Source organism: Cervus canadensis, chromosome 32 (assembly GCF_019320065.1).
Source record: "Cervus canadensis isolate Bull #8, Minnesota chromosome 32, ASM1932006v1, whole genome shotgun sequence".
Lineage (NCBI taxonomy): Eukaryota > Metazoa > Chordata > Mammalia > Artiodactyla > Cervidae > Cervus > Cervus canadensis.
Window position 1 is genome coordinate 19,955,687 of NC_057417.1, and position 16,736 is coordinate 19,972,422.

The 16,736-nt window shown below is 59.5% G+C and overlaps 4 protein-coding genes across 12 annotated transcripts; 1 reads left to right on the forward strand and 3 right to left on the reverse strand.

Moving 5' to 3' along the window:
• Nucleotides 1-18: 18 nt before the first annotated feature.
• LOC122433352 (sulfotransferase 1A1) lies at nucleotides 19-3,872 on the reverse strand. 8 transcript variants are annotated; one of them, XM_043456193.1, is made up of 9 exons: nucleotides 3,716-3,872; nucleotides 3,257-3,491; nucleotides 2,260-2,440; nucleotides 2,027-2,152; nucleotides 1,841-1,938; nucleotides 1,202-1,328; nucleotides 1,004-1,098; nucleotides 326-506; nucleotides 19-200 (listed from the first exon to the last, which is right to left on the reverse strand). In XM_043456193.1, exons 3-9 carry the CDS (start codon nucleotides 2,405-2,407, stop codon nucleotides 88-90), a joined length of 888 nt encoding a protein of 295 aa, XP_043312128.1. In that variant the 5' UTR covers nucleotides 2,408-2,440; nucleotides 3,257-3,491; nucleotides 3,716-3,872; the 3' UTR covers nucleotides 19-87. The 8 variants fall into 8 exon arrangements, with proteins under 8 accessions (XP_043312128.1, XP_043312127.1, XP_043312133.1 ...); XM_043456192.1 differs by having other exon boundaries at nucleotides 2,260-2,444; XM_043456198.1 differs by having other exon boundaries at nucleotides 2,260-2,480.
• A 737-nt stretch (nucleotides 3,873-4,609) lies between these two features.
• On the reverse strand, nucleotides 4,610-7,983 carry SLX1A (SLX1 homolog A, structure-specific endonuclease subunit). The gene is made up of 6 exons (XM_043456202.1): nucleotides 7,547-7,983; nucleotides 6,980-7,031; nucleotides 6,498-6,836; nucleotides 5,082-5,209; nucleotides 4,819-4,906; nucleotides 4,610-4,737 (listed from the first exon to the last, which is right to left on the reverse strand). The coding sequence occupies exons 1-6, from the start codon at nucleotides 7,732-7,734 to the stop codon at nucleotides 4,708-4,710; spliced, it is 825 nt and encodes a 274-aa protein (XP_043312137.1). The 5' UTR covers nucleotides 7,735-7,983; the 3' UTR covers nucleotides 4,610-4,707.
• A 104-nt stretch (nucleotides 7,984-8,087) lies between these two features.
• BOLA2B (bolA family member 2B) lies at nucleotides 8,088-8,868 on the forward strand. Its single transcript, XM_043456203.1, has 3 exons — nucleotides 8,088-8,239; nucleotides 8,327-8,424; nucleotides 8,726-8,868. The coding sequence occupies exons 1-3, from the start codon at nucleotides 8,177-8,179 to the stop codon at nucleotides 8,823-8,825; spliced, it is 261 nt and encodes an 86-aa protein (XP_043312138.1). The 5' UTR covers nucleotides 8,088-8,176; the 3' UTR covers nucleotides 8,826-8,868.
• A 2,247-nt stretch (nucleotides 8,869-11,115) lies between these two features.
• CORO1A (coronin 1A) lies at nucleotides 11,116-16,616 on the reverse strand. Of its 2 annotated transcripts, none has more exons than XM_043456191.1 (11): nucleotides 16,462-16,616; nucleotides 14,723-14,921; nucleotides 13,446-13,568; nucleotides 13,220-13,349; nucleotides 12,948-13,132; nucleotides 12,668-12,787; nucleotides 12,370-12,474; nucleotides 12,111-12,256; nucleotides 11,943-12,000; nucleotides 11,633-11,848; nucleotides 11,116-11,329 (listed from the first exon to the last, which is right to left on the reverse strand). In XM_043456191.1, the coding sequence occupies exons 2-11, from the start codon at nucleotides 14,918-14,920 to the stop codon at nucleotides 11,225-11,227; spliced, it is 1,386 nt and encodes a 461-aa protein (XP_043312126.1). In that variant the 5' UTR covers nucleotide 14,921; nucleotides 16,462-16,616; the 3' UTR covers nucleotides 11,116-11,224. The 2 variants fall into 2 exon arrangements, with proteins under 2 accessions (XP_043312126.1, XP_043312125.1); XM_043456190.1 differs by lacking the exon at nucleotides 16,462-16,616 and adding an exon at nucleotides 15,830-16,035.
• Nucleotides 16,617-16,736: the final 120 nt, after the last annotated feature.

Below are 16,736 nucleotides of genomic sequence, written 5' to 3' on the forward strand. Positions count from 1 at the left end.
TCCAACAGAGGCTCTCTGTTTAACAGACATCAGATTTTATTTCTGAAGCCATGACTGGGCTTATTTCACACCCCTCCAGAGGACCACTCACAGCTCCCAGCGGAAGCGGAGCTTGCAGCCCGCCATCTTCTCAGCATAATGGGCTTCAAAGCGCTCATTCTGGGCCACAGTGAAGGTGGATTTCCAATCGCCAGTGATGCCTGGGGAGAGATGGCAGGAAGGAGGTCTCGGCCGCAGAGGTGGCCCCGAATGGCCAAAAGGCAGTTCCATTTGCGGCTCCCCCTCTCCCCAAATGCCCACGCCCACCCCCTGGGGTGGCTCTCACCTTTCCTCATGAAGGCAGAGATGTTGTGGTCCATGATTTCAGTGGGTATGGTGCTGTAGTTGGTCATGGGGTTCTTCTTCATCTCTTTGAAAGACGTGTGCTGGATGATATGATCCACAGTCTCCTCCGGCAGGGAGCGCCCCAGAAACTCCAGGATCTTCTGGATCTCCCTTTTGGGGTCCTGGAGCAGTGGAGAGGCTCTTCAGTGGAGGTTTGGATTACTTGCTGAGCAGAAAAGGGAGGCGCCTTTCTAACCCTGGGGGAAGATCTGGCCACTTCTGCCTAGAGACCTCAGGCCCTGTTCCTTGACTCTGGTCCTCTTTCCCAGGGGCAGGTGTGACTGCCTTCTACCCTGGGATCCTTTATCACAGAGGTCTGGTTCCTTCTGGCTGAGAGGAGGGACAGTCCCCTTTAATAATGGTGGTCCCAGGAGAAGCACTGGCAGTACAGAGCAGATGAATGTCTGCATGTGTTGCTGACTCGGGCGTTAGGAGCTAAAGGGCTGAACAGGGCGCTGCTGCAGAGGGCACGCTCCTACTCCAGTCCTGGGCAGGGGATCCGGGAGGGCTGGCCTGAGGGCTGCCATAGGGGACGGTGCTGAGTGGGCCCCAGCAGGGCCGTGTGAGGTTCCCGCCCTCCTAAGTGTGACACGGAGGGAACTGGAAGCCATGGTCTCACCTCCTTTATGTCCTCGTAGAAGAGGTAGAGAACAGGGTGGGTGTGACTCAGCTCCCACCACTCCCGCACGTGCTGGTACCAGGACCCGTAGCACACTGGGGAAGAGGGCAGGTGGCCGGGACACAAAGGTTGGCATGAATGTTAGCTGGTGCCCCTTGGTTCCACCCCACCCCCTCCCTCCTCCAGCATCAGCCTCACCTTCCCCAGCCATGAACTTCTCCAGGAAGCTGTCCCAGGTACCAGGGTCAGGGTGCACCTTGGCCATGCGGTAGAAGTGGTAATAGGAGACAGCCACATCCTTGGCATTGCGGGCGATGTAGATCACCTGGAGGGGCAGGTGACCCCCAAGCCCAGCGCCGTCACCACGTGGCACGCCAGGTACCAGGCGTCCCACCCTCCACGGCCTCCTTGCCAGAGAAGCTCTCTCAGTTTGGCCAGAGGAGAAACAGGTCTAAAGGCTGACTCGCCTGCAGTCCTGGGGTGCAGGCAAGATCCAGCTGGGACCTGAACCCTGCTCTGATGCTGAACTCTGGGCTGGTTCCTGAAACTGTTATTTTATACTAATCCAATCCCCTCAACACCTCTCTGTCTGTATTTGGAACAAGGCATGCTGGGTTCCCACCAGCCCCTCCTCCACAGGCCTATGAGCACCCAGACTGCACAGAGGAGTCTCATTTTCACCAGATACCTGACCCCACTAGAGCATCAGGCAGATGCCCCTCACCCCGTTCTTCTTAAGATGAGACCAGGCTGTGGGAAGTGAGACCTTCCCAGAAGGCAGGGCCAAAGCTGGGATGGCCCTAGCAGCCTCCTTCTCTGGCTCCCTCTGCCATTCACCTTGACTTTCTGATCCAGCAGGGTCTTCGGAAGCAGAGCCAGGGGCAAGTGTGTCTTGAGCAGCCGTGGGGCTGGTGTATCTTCCAGAAGCTCAACACCTAAGCCGTAGGTAGGGCAAGATCCGTGAGCTGGAGCCCCAGTCAAACCTCCCTCCACTCTGCTTGCCCCCAGCACCCCACCACACACCTGTGGGAACCCCAGGGACCTTGAACTCAAGGAAGGGCACCCGCATGAAGACGGGGGCTCTCTGACACTTCTCCAGGTCGCCATCCTGGTAGATGAGGTCCAGGATCTCGCTCACCCAGGTGGTGCCTGGCGGGTGGGAATGGATGGGGGATGAGCAGGGCTGAGGCCACGCCCCTCCCGGCCCAAGGTGGGGACTGCAGCCCGAAGGAGGCCTGGGTATCCCCATCACTTACCCGACTTGGGGTAGGTGCTGATGAGCAAGTCATCAGGCCAGGCTTCGAAGCTCTGCAGTGGCCCTAGTGCCTCTGCAAAGTACTTGATGAGAGGGATGCCCTTCACATACTTTGCTGGCGGGCGGGAGGTGTCCTGGATCAGTTCCATGCTGTCTCCTCAGGGGCGCCGGGGTGTGGCCTCCTTCCTTGAACAATATGTCAGTGGTGCCAGCTGTTGAATTCTTGCTTTGAAGTAAAGAACCCAAGGCTGAGGGAGCCTGCGCCACTTGTCCGCGCTCACAGAGCTAGCTCACAGAGTGGTGGGGCTGGGATTCAAAGCTAGATCTTGTGTTCCTGCAGTGGGTCACAACTCAGGCTGCATTTTCATTTGCCTGCAGGGCTTTTAAATCAATTAAATCACTCTCTGGGGATGGGACCCTGATTGTTTTTTGGAAGCTCTCCAGGGGATTTCAATGTGCACTTACTTGAGAAAACCTCTAGGGCCTGCTGTCTGAACTTCCGGCCAGCCCCCAGCTTGCTTTGCCTTCTCCCTTCTGCTATAGGCCTAAGCCTGGTGGGCTCCTCCCTCTCGTTTCCCTCTTGAGCTCCCCTGGGCCCTCACATATGGAAAACTCCCAAAGGCCAGTTGAGCCTGAGATCCAGCTTGCCCAACCAGCCTCTCCAAATTGGGCCCGAGATCCAGCTTGCCCAACCAGCCTCCCCCACTTGCCTCCCCCACTTGGAGAAAAACACAGCCAATTGAGCAACTGTTTAGGGGGTCAGATTCTTGCAGGTGAATGAGCAAAACTGATGACTCAGCGGAGAAGAGGAAGGGCGAAGGAGGAAGAGGAGGAGGGGGATTCAAGCCAGGCTGGAGACCGAGATGAGCACTCCTTTGGGCAAGGGCTGGACGTGAGAAGTGGGAGCAGAGAGATCAAGTGATAGAATCGGAGCCAGAGCCAGCAGCAGCGAGAGGTGAGTGGGATCCAGCCCTGTCACCCCCCAACCTCGCTCTCACCTGATCTCTCTGGATCTTGGCCTTGTGACCCTGTCTGTGTCTGCGTGGGGCTGAGATGGGCGCGGTGTGGTGAGTGCAGGACCGCTCTCCGAGCTGCAAGCTTTGTAGTTCTCAAGTGGGAGGGGCCTGGCGCCAGCACTGGGACTTGGCTGTCCTCCAGGAAGGAAAGGGTGAAGTTTGGGGTGGGAGGACCCTCCGTGCTACCCTCCTCAGCTGGAACCCAGCTTAGCCTGGCCTGAAAACCCAAGATGTGGGTTTAGTATGTAGAAAACAGAAGGCTGAAACTAGACACAAGGGTGCAATAGTTTTGGGGATTTTTTTGGTGTTTTGAGCTGGAATCCTGGCTCCTGACCTGCCCTCTAGACTCCACCTCTGTCGAGAGTGCCAAGAGACAGCTTTTTCTAACGTGCCTTGTCTAGAAAGCGCAGGGGAGAGGAGGGGAAATGTGGGGACACTCACCGTTCTGCCGGCTCCAGGCCAGGTTTCAAGATGCCAAGGGTTCAGGTGGAAGGCAGCCCGCAGGCCCCCAGCGGCCTGAACATTCCGGGAACTTCTGGCTCTAACCACAGGGCGAGCCCAGAGGGATGTACGTGGGCAGGGTGATGGGGTTTGGGGTGGAGTCGGGCAAGGCAGGCTCTTTTTGAGGCAGCATAGGATAGGAAAGAGCCAGAATGCTTGCGTCAAATAACCCCGGGAGTGTGCCCCTGCTCCACAACTCCCATGGAGGGAGCTCCGGGGACAGCATGGAGCCTCATTTATGGTTGGTAAAACAACAGCCCCCAGAAGGTGCCTTTCTTTCTCTGGGTTTGAACGAGGTTCCGCAGACAGAGACAAGGATTTGGGGCTTCGAGAGTCACAGAACCCCGTTGGGGGAGAGCACCCTCCTCTCCTCCTCAGCCTTTGTTCTTACTATTTGGATTAAAATACAGGGTCTTCTCTGCTGGCTCAGACAGTAAAGAACCCACCTGCAATGCAGGAGAACCAGGTTCAATCCCTGGGTTGGGAAGATCCCCTGGAGAAGGAAATGGCAACCCACTCCAGTATTCTTGCCTGGGAAAAGTGATGGTCAGAGGAGCCTGGCGGTCTACAGTCCATGGGGTTGCAAGAGTCAGACACGACTTAGTGACTAGACCACCAGCAGCACCAGAGTCAAGCTGGGCACTGGAGCTGAGTGGGCTCTGCGTTCAGGGTGTGAGTCTCCTAAGCCCTCAGAGGACAGTGTGACTTCAGAGGCTTGTCCATGCTGCAGCCAGCAGCCCCTCCCTGCTCCCCTGTCCTCTTCAGGCCCCAGTCACCAGCAGGGTCTCTGCCTCCTACCCATGCTCCCCACCCCCAGCAAACACCAGCAGGTACCCTGAACTCAGATTTTTTATTGTATTCAAGTAAAAACTGGCCAGAGCCACAGAGGGTGGCAAAGAAAAGGAGTGGGTGGAAGCTGAGGATACTGAGAATCAGGTCTCAAGCATGTCGGTCCAGTGCTCCTGTGGAGACAAGAGAGTTGGTGAAAGGCAGCCCAGGAGACAGGGTGGGGCAGAGAGGCTGGGACCCAAGCCACCTCTCACCTCTTCTAATTCCGAGTCCTCCTCGTCCTCCTCGGTGCCCATCCGGCACAGCCAGATCAGGTCTCCCCACAGCAGTGAGTTCTTACAACTACCAGGGGGTATGGTTGATAGGAAACAGAGTCAGGATCACAAGCCTCCTCCAGGCCAGGAGCTGGGTGCCAAGAGAAGGGCTTGGCTACCCCAGGCCTGGATTTGGACAATTGGGCACCCCCTTCCCACCTTCCAGGAGTTAAACCAGGCTGGAGCAGGGATGTGGGACTCACCCAGGGCATGCGCCCTCTAGAGGCAGAAGCTGCCCTGGTTCCTCCTGCAGGAACTCCTCTGCCAGGCAGATCACATGGGCCCTTAGGGAGCAGCCAGGGTGCGGGCAACACAGGGGGCTCTCTTCATCCTGTCAGAGGTGGCAGGCAGGTAAGAGAGAAAACGGGGAGTAATCATGTAGCTAACAATGGTGAAGTTTCTATGGACCACACACTGTTCCAAGGGCTTCACATAAACATTCCTATGAGGCATGTGCTACTATTATTTGCATTTACAGTAAAGAATCCACCTGCAATGCGGGAGACCTGGGTTTGATCCTTGGGTTGGGAAGATCCCCTGGAGGAGGGCATGGCAGCCCACTCCAGTATTCTTGCCTGGAGAATCCCATGGACAGAGGAGCCTGGCGGGCTACAGTCCATAGGGTTGCAGAGAGTCGGACACGTTGAGCAACTAAACACAGCACATAGATAAGGAAACTGAGGCACCGAGAGGCTAAAATACTGGTCCACGGGGACTAAGCTGGCCAGTTTTCTCTGAGTGGGAGCAGTTATTATCTAACAGTATGGCTAGGGCAGCCAGACCTACAGTTCCTTACAGGCTGAGAGATTTCAGACAGGTCACTTAATCCCTGAATGGCAAGAACTCAACTTACACTTACTGAGAGCTCAGTGGAAGCCAGACACATCATCTCAGTTAATTTATTAAATATTTATTGGCCACTTGCTCTGCACCAGACCCTGTTCTACCATAGTGAAAAGGAACTAAATGCCCCTATGAAGTTTGATATGGGGGTGAGGGTGGGAAAGACTGATAATAAGGTAAATAAAATATACAATATGTCAGACAATAACAGGCGTTAAACGAAGCCAGGGAGATGTACAAGAAAGATAGGCAATTTTAGATGGAGAGCCAAGGAAGAGCTGACCAGAGGAGAGGTGGCATTTTCTTAAGATGGAGGGTCTAGGGAAGAATTTTTCAGTCCAAGGGGAGGAGCAAAGGCCCGGAGGCGGCCCTGGCGTTGAGGAATAGCCACAAGCACTATTCCCACTGCAGAGACGAGAGCAGGACTTCCCTGGTGGTCCAATAGTTAAGAACTCGCCTGCCAGTGCAGGGGACACAGTTTCGATCCCTGATCCGGAAAATCCCACACGCCTGGGGAGCTCGAGTTTGTGCTCCACAAGAGAAGCCATGGCAACGAGAAGCCCGGGCGGCAAGTAGAGAGTAGCCCCCGCTCTGAGCAACTAGAGAAAGCCCATGGACAGAAAAGAAGACCGAGAGCAGACAAAAGCGAAAAAAAAAAAAAAGAATAATAAATGGGTAGAGATGGGGGTAGAGTGGCCAAAGGGTGTCAGTGGACGGCCCAGACTCTTGATCCTAAGTCCTCTGAACCCTACCTAGACTGCCCGGACCCGTCTTACCTGGAGCACACGTGCGCAGAGGGTGCAGCGGGCGTCGACGTCTAGCTCCAGCTCGCATCCCGTGTCGTCGGAAGGACCTGCCTGGCTCCTCAGGGCTGGGGCCCGGGGCGGTGGAGGCCCGAAGGCCAGTGGCATGTGAGGTGGCGGCGGTGGGCAGAGGTCCTGGCGGAAGTCAACGCGCAGCCAGCGCAGGGTGAGCGGGAGGCGCGCCCAGGGCGGCGCGCGCAGCATGTGAGCCAGGACGCGCAAGTGGAAGGCGAAGGTGGCCTCTCCGCGCAGGCGCCGACCGACGTGCGTCAAGCGGCGCGAGGCTTGTGGGTGCTGCCAGGCCCACTCGAACTGCAGGCGAGGGGGTACACAGCTTCAGGACCAGCCAAGAAGGGGGTCCGCGGGGGGAAGGGGGCTCCCCGGGGAAGGGGGCTGCCCGGGGAGGGCCCTGAGGCCTAGCCCTGGTCCTCCCGCTGCCCCCAACTCCTTTTTACCCTAAGAGCAGCCACTGCAGAGGGGAAGCCGTGTACGATGAGCACCATCTCCCTAGGGAAGAGAAGGAGGGCGCGCGACCCGTGAGCCCCCCGCCCCACCCCATGTCAAACCGAATCCCCTGGCCTACCGGAGAGTGGGGTCACATCGGCTTCACGCCTAGCCCACGAGGCCCTGCTCCCTTCGTGGAGGTATAGCCAGCCCCTCGCACCTGCTAACCGCTGGCCCCGCCTCTAGTCACAGGCGCTTAACAGCCCTCCTCAGTTCCTCTCCCTTCCAAGCTTTCTCTATTCCAACCCAGTCTTGTTCACCAAACTCCCTGTCACTGTCAAACCTAGATCAGTCCCCTTCCCACCCAACCCGGTCCTCTGAGACCCAGGCCCACACAGGGCTCCGCCTCCGCGGCGATAGGCCCACCCCCGTTACTCCCGCCCCCGGCCCTGCCCCCTTGCGGGCCCCCGCCCACTGCCACAAGTCTGGCTCCGCCCCTCTCCCCTGGCCTCTCCCTCGCCGGCCCCGCCTTCTCCTGGAAGCCCTCCTCCTCCTGACCGTGACCCGCCTTCTCTTACCACGGCCCGCGCCCACTGGTCCGCCAGGCCCCGCCTTTTTTGCGGCCCCCGTTGTGCTGCTGCACCCGACGAGCAGGATTGACGGTGAACCCCACGTAGACGCGGCCCCGGTGCCGAGGGTTCAGACAATAGAGCAGGTAGACGCCGAAGAAGCGTCCGGACCTCGCCGCGCCCCCTGCGGGGCCCATCGCCAACTTGGGGGTTGATTATTGTGGCCTGTGACCCGGGGAGGGCTGGGCTGCCAGGGCCGCAAGATGCTTGTCTCAGAAAAAGCGCTTGGGAACGATCCCGAGGTACCCTAGAAGTCACAGCAATGCAAACTCGTGCGCCCTCTCCTATTTGGAGCTAGGGTGTCCAATCCGGCGCACAGAACCCGGGTTGCTGTGCAGGCGGCGGGTACCGATTAGAGTCTGCTGGAGCCTCATGCAGACTCTGACAGAGGCGGAAACCGAAGACAGTTGGAAAACTGGGCTTGGGATAGGGCGGAAGTGCTGAGTTTACGGACGTCTTAGTAAGGGCGGAAGTAGGTGCCTCAGCGGAAGTGGCGCCAGTAAGGGCGGAAGCAGTGTGGCTGGGGTCAGTGGTGGGGTTCCATCCCCGCTGGGCTGCCGCCCTCGCTGGGCTGCCACAATGGAACTCAGTGCCGAGTACCTCCGGGAGAAGCTGCAGCGGGACCTGGAAGCGGAGCACGTGGTGAGTTGAGCGGCCTGGGCTCGCCCAACGAGGGGAACAGGGCTTCCGGGGGCGGACTTGCACCATCCACACCATTCTGCCCCATAGGAAGTGGAGGACACGACTCCCAACCGTTGTGCGTCCAGCTTCCGAGTCCTTGTGGTGTCGGCCAAGTTCGAGGGGAAACCGCTGCTTCAGAGACACCGGTGAGATTCCGGGAACACCTTCTTCAGCAGGGCCGCAGCTCTGGGACCACATCCCGGGCCGCCTCCCGAAACCTTAACTCTCATTACCATCCATGCGGCCCCCACCACAGACCACCACCCCAGGGATCCCGCCTTCGTGGCCCCAGCATCAAATATTCAGACTTAAGCCCTCTACCTCTCTTGTTTCCAGGTCCCGGGGACTACAACCTGGGGTCCCCCTCCAGTCTCCCGGCAGACCCTAGGTTCGGGGACTGCGAGCCAGGCCCCAGCCTGCCCATTTCTAACCCCATCTCTCTCCCAGGCTTGTGAACACTTGCCTAGCCGAAGAGCTCCTGCACATTCACGCTTTTGAGCAGAAAACCCTGACCCCAGAGCAGTGGGCCCGTGAGCAGCAGAAATAAGGGACGCGGACCTGCACACCCATTAAATGATGAATCAGGGCCAGCTTCCGTGTCAGTGTGTTGTGTGTATGGGAAGTGTGCAGAGGTTGGGTCTAGGGCCTGGCTTCTCCCTGCCCTCCACTCTCCATTGTTTTACTTTGGACAAGTCCCTCTCCACACACAGGCCTCTGTATCCCCACTTATAAGTCAAATGTCTGTCTTTAAAGTCCCTTCCGGGGTGGGCCTTGGTGGACTCCTTGGGGTACTTCCAATACTCACCCAAATCCCCATTCTTTGACCATTTCTGGGCGTTCTGTTCAGTCCTCTTTCAAAATGCACAGATGAGAAAGTGCTCAAGGTTTCAGGAGCAACTGCAAACCTCTCCTTCTTCTCAGTATATCACCCCAATGTCAAAGCATAATAGAGGATTTCACACGCCCCCTACAAGTCCTCCACAACCTCAGGGACCTGGTCCCCCAGCAGGGCCTTCCCAGCACCTGGAATGCTGGTGTTTTCTGGCCCCTGGAGAGGGTCCAGTGACCCTTTGGTCCTGGGCTTGATGTGGCCACAGCTGTCCCCCGCGGTGAGGTTTTTCTGGAATGGAGAGGTGGGCTGGGCATAGGGGTAGGGTTACAGCAGGCAAATAAGGTCACCAGAGCCACACAGTTGGGGCAGGTGATGCCCTGGTGTCAACACGGGTGACAGGGTTGCCTAGGCCTTACACAGACAAGGTCTCCAAGATCCAAGAGAAATAGCAAGTGTCCTAATTGGGGCCAGGCCTCTTTGGGGGTGAGAAATTGTGGGTTTCAACCATCCCACCCACCCTGTTCCTCTGTTTTCAAGGCCAGTTTCTTGGCCCCTAAATTACTGTCACCACCCCCACCCCCCACCTCCCTCTTTTGTTTGTATCATAGGGAGCTAGGAGTCATGATGAGTAGAGGTTAACCTTTTTGAGTTTCAGGGATCCTTTCCTGAACTTTTTTTTTTCAGTTTCCCTGGGCCAGGAGAACTAGCAACTACTCACAAGTCTGCTTCACTGGGAGGGCCCAACATCGCATTGTGTGTGTGTGTGTGTGTGTTGGCGGGGTGGGGGTGGGGGGTTAGGCTCAGGCTCCAGCTCCAGATGGTCTGCTTCTCTCTATGCCACACCCCTGACTGGATCCACCTCCCGTGTTCACAGAGCTATGGCAGAATCCCTCCCCTTTCTATAGATGAGCAACGGAGACCTGGAGAGAAGGGACTTGCCCAGGGTCACATGGCTTACAGAGAGATTGAGGCCCAAGTGGGCAGACAGGGACATCTGTACGGCAAGCCCAAGGGGAGGAGGGGTTCACATGGGACATTTCCTCCTTGCTGGTCCCTGCTCAGATGCACAAAGGCCTGCTGTGGCCAGGACACCCATCCTCAATAGCCATGTCCCAGCTCAGGGGGTCACCTAAGTTGGCCATCAAAAACCTACTTCCAACCCCCCTTCCCCCAACCCCCTGCCCACTCCCTGCCAATACAGGTCCCTCTTATAGAGGCCAGACCCAGGCAGAAGCCACCGACAAGGCTCAAGCGGCAGCCGCATGTTGCAGGAAAGGCTCTGAACTGGACGGGAAGCCTGCGTCATAACTCAGGATCTGCTGGCTCCTGCTCTGCCCCTCACTTGTAAACTAAGATTGGGCCCACTATTTTGGTTCTAAGCTTCCTCCCTACAAGGAACCCCTAATTTTGATCCCTTGGGCCTACAGCTTGACAGCTGTCATGTAAGCGCTGGTTGCTTCATTTCCCCCACAAGCAGCAGGGTCAGGACAGCTGATGTTGTGGTTGACTAGCAAAGGTAGATTGGGGAGTAATGAGAATGACCGAAGCTCCATCCAGGCTAGAGCCCTGAGCAGCTCAGACCTACCAGCTGGAAAACAGAGCACCCATATCAGCACAGGGTGGCTTCCCCCTGCCCCACAAAGGCCTGTTCCTGTCTGTGGAGGGTGGGGGTTTCCAGGCCCCAGGATCTAATGCCTGATGATCTGGGATGGCGCTGATGTAATAATAATAGAAATAAAGTGCACACTAAATGGAACGCACTTGAATTATGCCTGAACCATCCCCCAGCCCACGCCCACCCCTCTGATCCGTGGAAAAACTGTCTTCCATGAAACCAGTCCCTGGTGCCAAAAAGCTCAGGGACCATTGGTCTAGGGTCATCCAGAGGCATTTCTCCAGCCCCTGCCAGAGGTCAGGCTCATCACAGCTATGGAGAAGGAAGCACAAGGACAGGTCGGTTCAGCAAACCCAGCATCCCCTCGACTAGTCATCAGAGTCTGCGAGATACCAGAAAATAAAGCCATTTTATTATTATTTTCTTATCTGCCATTGTGGCCTGAGGAGTGGGAATGGAAGGGAGGGAGGCGATGCCGTCGGCCCCAGCCGATGGTCCTCTACTTGGCCTGGACTGTCTCCTCCAGCCTATCCAAGCGCTTCTGCAGCTCCTGCACCGTGGCCTGGAGCTTCCTCATCTCCTCCTCCAGCCGGGATATGGCATCCTGGGGGACCCCAGGCAGCATTAGCCCCAGGGCCTCCTAGGCCACTAGGCCTCCTCCCACGAGCCCCCAGAGCTTGGGCCCCTCTGTCTCTCATCCAGAGAACTGCAGGCCTTTAAGCCTGGAACCTGTTTTCTGAGGCCTCAGGATTATCCACTCCCAGCCCCCAAAGGAGCCCCAATATTGTGTGTGTGGCCTGCCCCCAAACGCCAGCCTCTTTCCACTGGGTCAGTGACCACATCAGTAGCAGCCCCTGCCCTACCCCACCTTCCTGCCCTGGTTCCCGGGCTCCCATCTGCCTCTCACCGAGCTGGGAGCACCAGTGGCCTCAGGTGCCGTCCTCTTGCGCGCAGTGTCCAGGCCCCGGTTGACCCTCAGCTCCCGGCTCTTGGGGGGCACGTAGCCATCCTTGAGGGAGATGAGGAGGGGCCCAGCATCCCGGCCCCCCAGCCACTCCTCAGCCGTGAGGGCAGCGTCGGGCCCTGCGGTTGGCGGGTACAGGTCTTCCTGGAACAGGTCCGACTGTGGGGCGAGGCCAGGACTGGTTAAGAGAAAGCTCAGGCCACACCACCACCCGGCCACTCCGAGCACCTGTGGAGGGACCCGGGAGCATCACCTTTCTAGGCACCGTCATGGCAATGGGTTCACACTTGCGCTCATGCAGCTTGTAGAATCTGTGGAAACCGGAAGGTGAGCAGTGCCCACAGCGCGGCTGGGACTCAAGGTCAGCGTGGGGTCAGTGCTGCCCAAGGGGCGCGCTCAGGTCAGGGGCAGGGGCAGTCACCTGGCAATCTCACACTTGTTCACCTCCAGACCACGTTTGGGCATGTAGCCCATTCCACGCTGGGACTCCTTGGAACTGAACATGGAGAGATAGTGCAGGAACGGGGCCTCGGAGGTGATCTCGAAGTACCGGATAGAGCTGTCCCCCTGCAGGTGGTAGGTGCAAGGGAGGGTCAGCACCAGCAGATGCCACCAGCTGTGGTCCTTTCTAAGTCCCCTTGCCCACCTTGCTCCCCCGACCCCCTGCCCAACGGGGCCACCTTGCCACAGAGGTAGACAATGTTGGTGTCAGGGTCGAAGAAGGGCAGCAGGACACCACTGCTTGTGTCCAGCTCCTGCAGGGACAGCGGCTCCTCCAGGTGCTTCTGTAGAGATGGACGGGAGAGAACCATGAGCTGGGCCACGTCAGGCCTCCATTACTGGAGGAGTGGGGACCGGGGCTTAGACACCAACCAGCAGAAACCCCCATCACATGGTGGGTAAACTGAGGCCCTGCCCTTCCAGCCAGGCACACAACGGGGCAGGGGGGACAAAACCTGGTCCCTGCCCGGCACTCACCGTGTCCCACAGTGCCACCTGCCGCTCGCTCATGCGGCTGAAACCCGTGGTCAGGATCTTTCCATCGGATACAAACACAGCACGCACGGGCCGGGTCCCCTCATGGGGACGATCTTTCTCCTGGAAGGAAAGGGAGGAGACCGGTCAGGCATCCGCACACACCCTCTAAGGGCCAAGCCCCAGCTGGAAGCTGGAGAGGGCGGCATCTAAGGGGGCCTCATCGGGGGTGGGCGGTAGGGGGAGGGTCAAGCTCCCAGGGTCAAAGGTCAAGGCAACTCACAGCTACTATGGTGCCTTTTCGGGGCTCAATGATGCGGACTCGCTTGTCACGGCAGGAGGTACAGATGAGGGCGCCATCTCGGCTCCAGTCCACACTGTAGATGGTGTCCGGGTGCACGTCGGAGCCCAGCGTCAGCACGGCTGCCCCCGTGCCCACGTCCCACACCAGGATCACATTGTCGCAACCTGGGCGATGTCCCCAGTGTCAGAAGCCAGGAGCGTCCCCCCATCACTGTCAGGCGACCAGCCCTCCCCGCGTCTCCCCCTTGGCACCTGCACTGAGCAGCACGTTCTGGGCCGTGGGGTGCCAGGCCACGATGCCCACGCGCTTGGTGTGGCCCTCCAGGGTGACGACAGGCTCCCGCAGGGGCAGCGTCAGGCCCCCGTCGGGGATCTCCCACACCTGCAGAGAAGAGGCGAGTGGGTGAGTCTTGGCGACGCCCAATATCAGCTCCAGTGCCTGAGCCCCTCCTGGCCCCTGGGTCCCCCCCACACTCACCATGACGGAGCAGTCCTCAGAGCCACTGGCAATGACGTTATCATTGTGCGGGCACCAGGCGATGTCCAGCACCGGGGCCGTGTGGCCACAGACCATAGGCACATTCTTGTCTACACGGCCAGTCTGGAGGACACAGCGGGGCCTCTGAGGGAGGTGCTCTGGCCCTCCAAACCCAATCCCACCTCCCCATGCCCCTTCAGAGAGGCACAGAGGGGAAAGTTGTGGGGTCCCTGGCAGGCGGAGAGGGGCCTAGGGTGGGAGGGTTTGGGGCTCTGCCCCAGTCTCAGAGCTGTCTGGGCAACTCAGAGGGCTGGCCACAAGTAGCGCAGGATGGACATGCGGGCTGGTTCTGCCCTTCTGTCAGACCCTGGCCAAGTTCCTGCCAGCTCCATCTCAGCTTCTCATCCGTGTCCTGGGGCCTGGTACCCCCACCCTCACCCCCACCCCAAATTCTTCCATGGCACTACAGGCCAGGGCCCCTGGCGTGAGACGGGCTGAGGGAGTGGTTGTATTGGGGCTGGGGTTCCCCAGGGAAGTATGTGTGAATGATGGGGCTGTGGGGACAGGTCCCCCTGAAAGGACAAGGATGGGGAAGTCTGTATAACGGGTTTGAAATGGCTGCTTCCGGGGACAGCTGCTACAGCAGGGTTTCCTGTGTGAAGCGCGGGCCCAGCTCTTACTCCGACAACCACTTCCTCTTCTCTCTGTTTCCATCGGCCCTTTTAAGGTAACAACTGAGGGCCCATCTCCCCTTCCTGTCTCACCCCCCCCAAGAGCAGGGGAGTGTGCTGGGGGTGGGGGTCCGCAAACAGCAGGGAGGGCAGGATTTGAGGGGGGCCAGGGTTGGGGGAGGGGAGAGGGTCTCTTACCTCATCCCTGCCTGTGAGCTGGGAACCACTGAGCTCGCTGGGTTCCCAGGGGCTCAGAGAGGTCCCTCCAAACCCTAAGAGCACTGCTGGGCCTGCCCAGACCCCATCCCAGGCCTCTCTGTGCAGGAGAAAGCTCCAGGCTGACTCGGGACGGCAAACCCTGGGTCTGCAGGAGTTGCTATTTGACCCTTCCCGTGTCACCCCCAACCCTGAGCTTCAGCTCCATTCGAGCACTGCATGTAGGCGCTGGAGGAAACGTTAAGGTTCATGTGGCTCAACCCAGTTTTGCAGAGGACAACACTGCCGCCCGGGATGGCTGGGTGACTGTCACCTCATCGGGGGGGCCACTAGATGACCTGAGGCCCCCTTAGGAGGGGGACCGCTGTCCCCAGGGCTCCAGGGCCTCACCTTGCTCAGAGGCAGCACCAGGAAGGCCCCTCCTCCGCTGGCCTCACAGATCAGGGCCACGAATTTGGGGTTGACGGCACAGAACCCACTATCCCAAGTGTTCTGTGAGACGCGCACATCCTCATAGCACTGGTCGGCCTTGGCTGGCTGGCCAAACACGTGGCGGAACTTGCTGGAACGGACCACCTGCCGGCTCATCCTGGTGAAAGAGGGGTGAAAAACTTTTCTCCCCTCAGGTCAACCCTGACCTTCCCGTGGCCCCCGTCTCTCCCAGGACACCCACCCCTCAGTCTGAAGGTCATGGTCTCAGGTAACTTCCCTGCCGCTCTCCTCTGTCACTGACATCCAGCTACCCTTATACACGCCTTGCCAGTCTCTCCTCATCCCTGGCTGACCTGCAAGGCCCACTGTCTCAACCCGTCCCAGGCCTGGCTTCTGTACCCTCGGCCTCCACAGCAGAGCCTGGGGTGAGGGGTAGCACCTACTGCCAACTACCGCGGACTGGCTAACAGACACAGGGCCCATCCTCTCTGACGGGCCACCCTCCGGGCCTCAGGGCAACAGCCTGGAGGGTGCACTCAGCCTCAGCGTCGAGACCTCACACCCTCACACCCACATGAGGAGCTGCCTAAAGGCAGGGGCCATCCCCGCCTCCAGGCCCAGGCTGGACACACGAAGGGAAGTGGCAAGTGGGTTTGCCTGGCAGGCACATCCCCCATGGCCGGAGGGCGTCCCCAGCGGGTCTCTGGGCACCAGAAGCAGGCAGATGGCTCGGGTCCCAGCATCTCCTCCTCCTCACACCTCAGCTTCTCGCCCCCACTTAAGCAGGTGCTTTCCCGCGCCTTCTCCACCCCACTGGAGCCATCCACAGGAAGGGAGCGGCCGGTGCTCACTTCTCGGAGGTCCAGCGAGAACGGTTTTCCCCCATCACTGGGCGGACAGCAAACAGAGCCAAGGGACCTGCCTCTGGCTCCCCAGGCGCCAGGCCCCATGCTGGGGCCCCAAAGCATCACCTGCCAGCTTGGCGTGGGGGCCCCACGGCCTCTCCTCCACTGCCCCCCTTGTGCCTAGCCCTTCTCCCTTGGGGGTCCCGCCACCCTCACCCACCCTGGGACTCTGGAGGAGGCTTGCGGGTCCACCTGTCCAGAAAGCAGATGAGGTGCCTGTGAGAGGAGGAGCTGTCTGGGGGCAGGGGACCCGTCCAGGAGGGAAGCCTGGGTCTGGGAACAGGGGAGCCCCAAACTGGAGGCTGGGAGACAGGAAGCCATCGCCCCACCCTGCCTCCTCCCCCACCGCAGGTACCAGGCCCCGGAAACCACGGAAAGGGGAACTTGGCCTTTTCTTGTTTTGCTCTCAACCCCTTCCTGTCTCCAAGCTCAGGGCAGCTACTGGGCTCACCCTACCCTGCCCCCCACCGCCGCCCCAAAGACTCCCATTCTGAGGAGAGGCCGGCCGGTGCATGTCCTGACCCCCGGGCTCCCCCACCATCTTGGCTGCGTGGTCCCTCACCCTCGCCCCCTCACGGAGCTCTGGGACACACGGGTGGATCCTCCCACGCGCACCCACACGCTCAGGCGAGTCCCTCCACGCGGGGCGTGGACAGGCCCCGTCCCCACCTCAGAGCCAGCGGCTCTGACAGTCTGTCCACCCCCACGGCCGGCTTCTGCCAAGCTCTCGCCTGCCCCACAGGTGGCCCAGGGCAGCGATGCCGAGCCCGGGTCGCCGGGCTCCAGCCTTACCTGCGGCTGAGAGATGAGCGACCCCCCAGACGGAGGAGGGCGAGGAGGAGGAGGTGGAGGAAGGAGCCGGCGGAGCCTGAGACCGTCCGCGGAGGATGCTCTTGTCAAGACAATGAATGAGAAGCGGCGGCGCCCGCCTCCTCAGGGGTGGCAGCGCCCCTTTGGGCGGAGCTCTTAAAGGGGAGAGCCCTTCCCTCCGCCGAGGCGCCGCCTCGCCCACCAGCCCACAGCCTTCCCCTCCCTTCCCGCCGCGGAGCTCAGCGCCTCAGCTGCCA

What these genes read in the sequence shown, in the direction of transcription:
- LOC122433352 (XM_043456193.1), bottom strand. Translation starts at nt 2,407, where the DNA reads ATGGAACTGATCCAGGACACCTCCCGCCCGCCAGCAAAGTATGTGAAG. An exon ending in CAGCACCTACCCCAAGTCGG is followed by an intron (nt 2,153 to 2,259) that starts GTAAGTGATGGG and finishes CCCACCCGCCAG; the next exon opens with GCACCACCTGGGTGAGCGAG. An exon ending in TCTACGAGGACATAAAGGAG is followed by an intron (nt 507 to 1,003) that starts GTGAGACCATGG and finishes CCACTGCTCCAG; the next exon opens with GACCCCAAAAGGGAGATCCA.
- SLX1A (XM_043456202.1), bottom strand. Translation starts at nt 7,734, where the DNA reads ATGGGCCCCGCAGGGGGCGCGGCGAGGTCCGGACGCTTCTTCGGCGTC. An exon ending in ACCAGTGGGCGCGGGCCGTG is followed by an intron (nt 7,032 to 7,546) that starts GTAAGAGAAGGC and finishes TCTCTTCCCTAG; the next exon opens with GGAGATGGTGCTCATCGTAC. An exon ending in CTAGAGGGCGCATGCCCTGG is followed by an intron (nt 4,907 to 5,081) that starts GTGAGTCCCACA and finishes ACCCCCTGGTAG; the next exon opens with TTGTAAGAACTCACTGCTGT.
- BOLA2B (XM_043456203.1), top strand. Translation starts at nt 8,177, where the DNA reads ATGGAACTCAGTGCCGAGTACCTCCGGGAGAAGCTGCAGCGGGACCTG. An exon ending in ACCTGGAAGCGGAGCACGTG is followed by an intron (nt 8,240 to 8,326) that starts GTGAGTTGAGCG and finishes TCTGCCCCATAG; the next exon opens with GAAGTGGAGGACACGACTCC. An exon ending in CCGCTGCTTCAGAGACACCG is followed by an intron (nt 8,425 to 8,725) that starts GTGAGATTCCGG and finishes TCTCTCTCCCAG; the next exon opens with GCTTGTGAACACTTGCCTAG.
- CORO1A (XM_043456190.1), bottom strand. Translation starts at nt 15,990, where the DNA reads ATGGCTTCCTGTCTCCCAGCCTCCAGTTTGGGGCTCCCCTGTTCCCAG. An exon ending in CTGAGGACTGCTCCGTCATG is followed by an intron (nt 13,350 to 13,445) that starts GTGAGTGTGGGG and finishes TCTTCTCTGCAG; the next exon opens with GTGTGGGAGATCCCCGACGG. An exon ending in AACAAGTGTGAGATTGCCAG is followed by an intron (nt 12,001 to 12,110) that starts GTGACTGCCCCT and finishes CGGTTTCCACAG; the next exon opens with ATTCTACAAGCTGCATGAGC.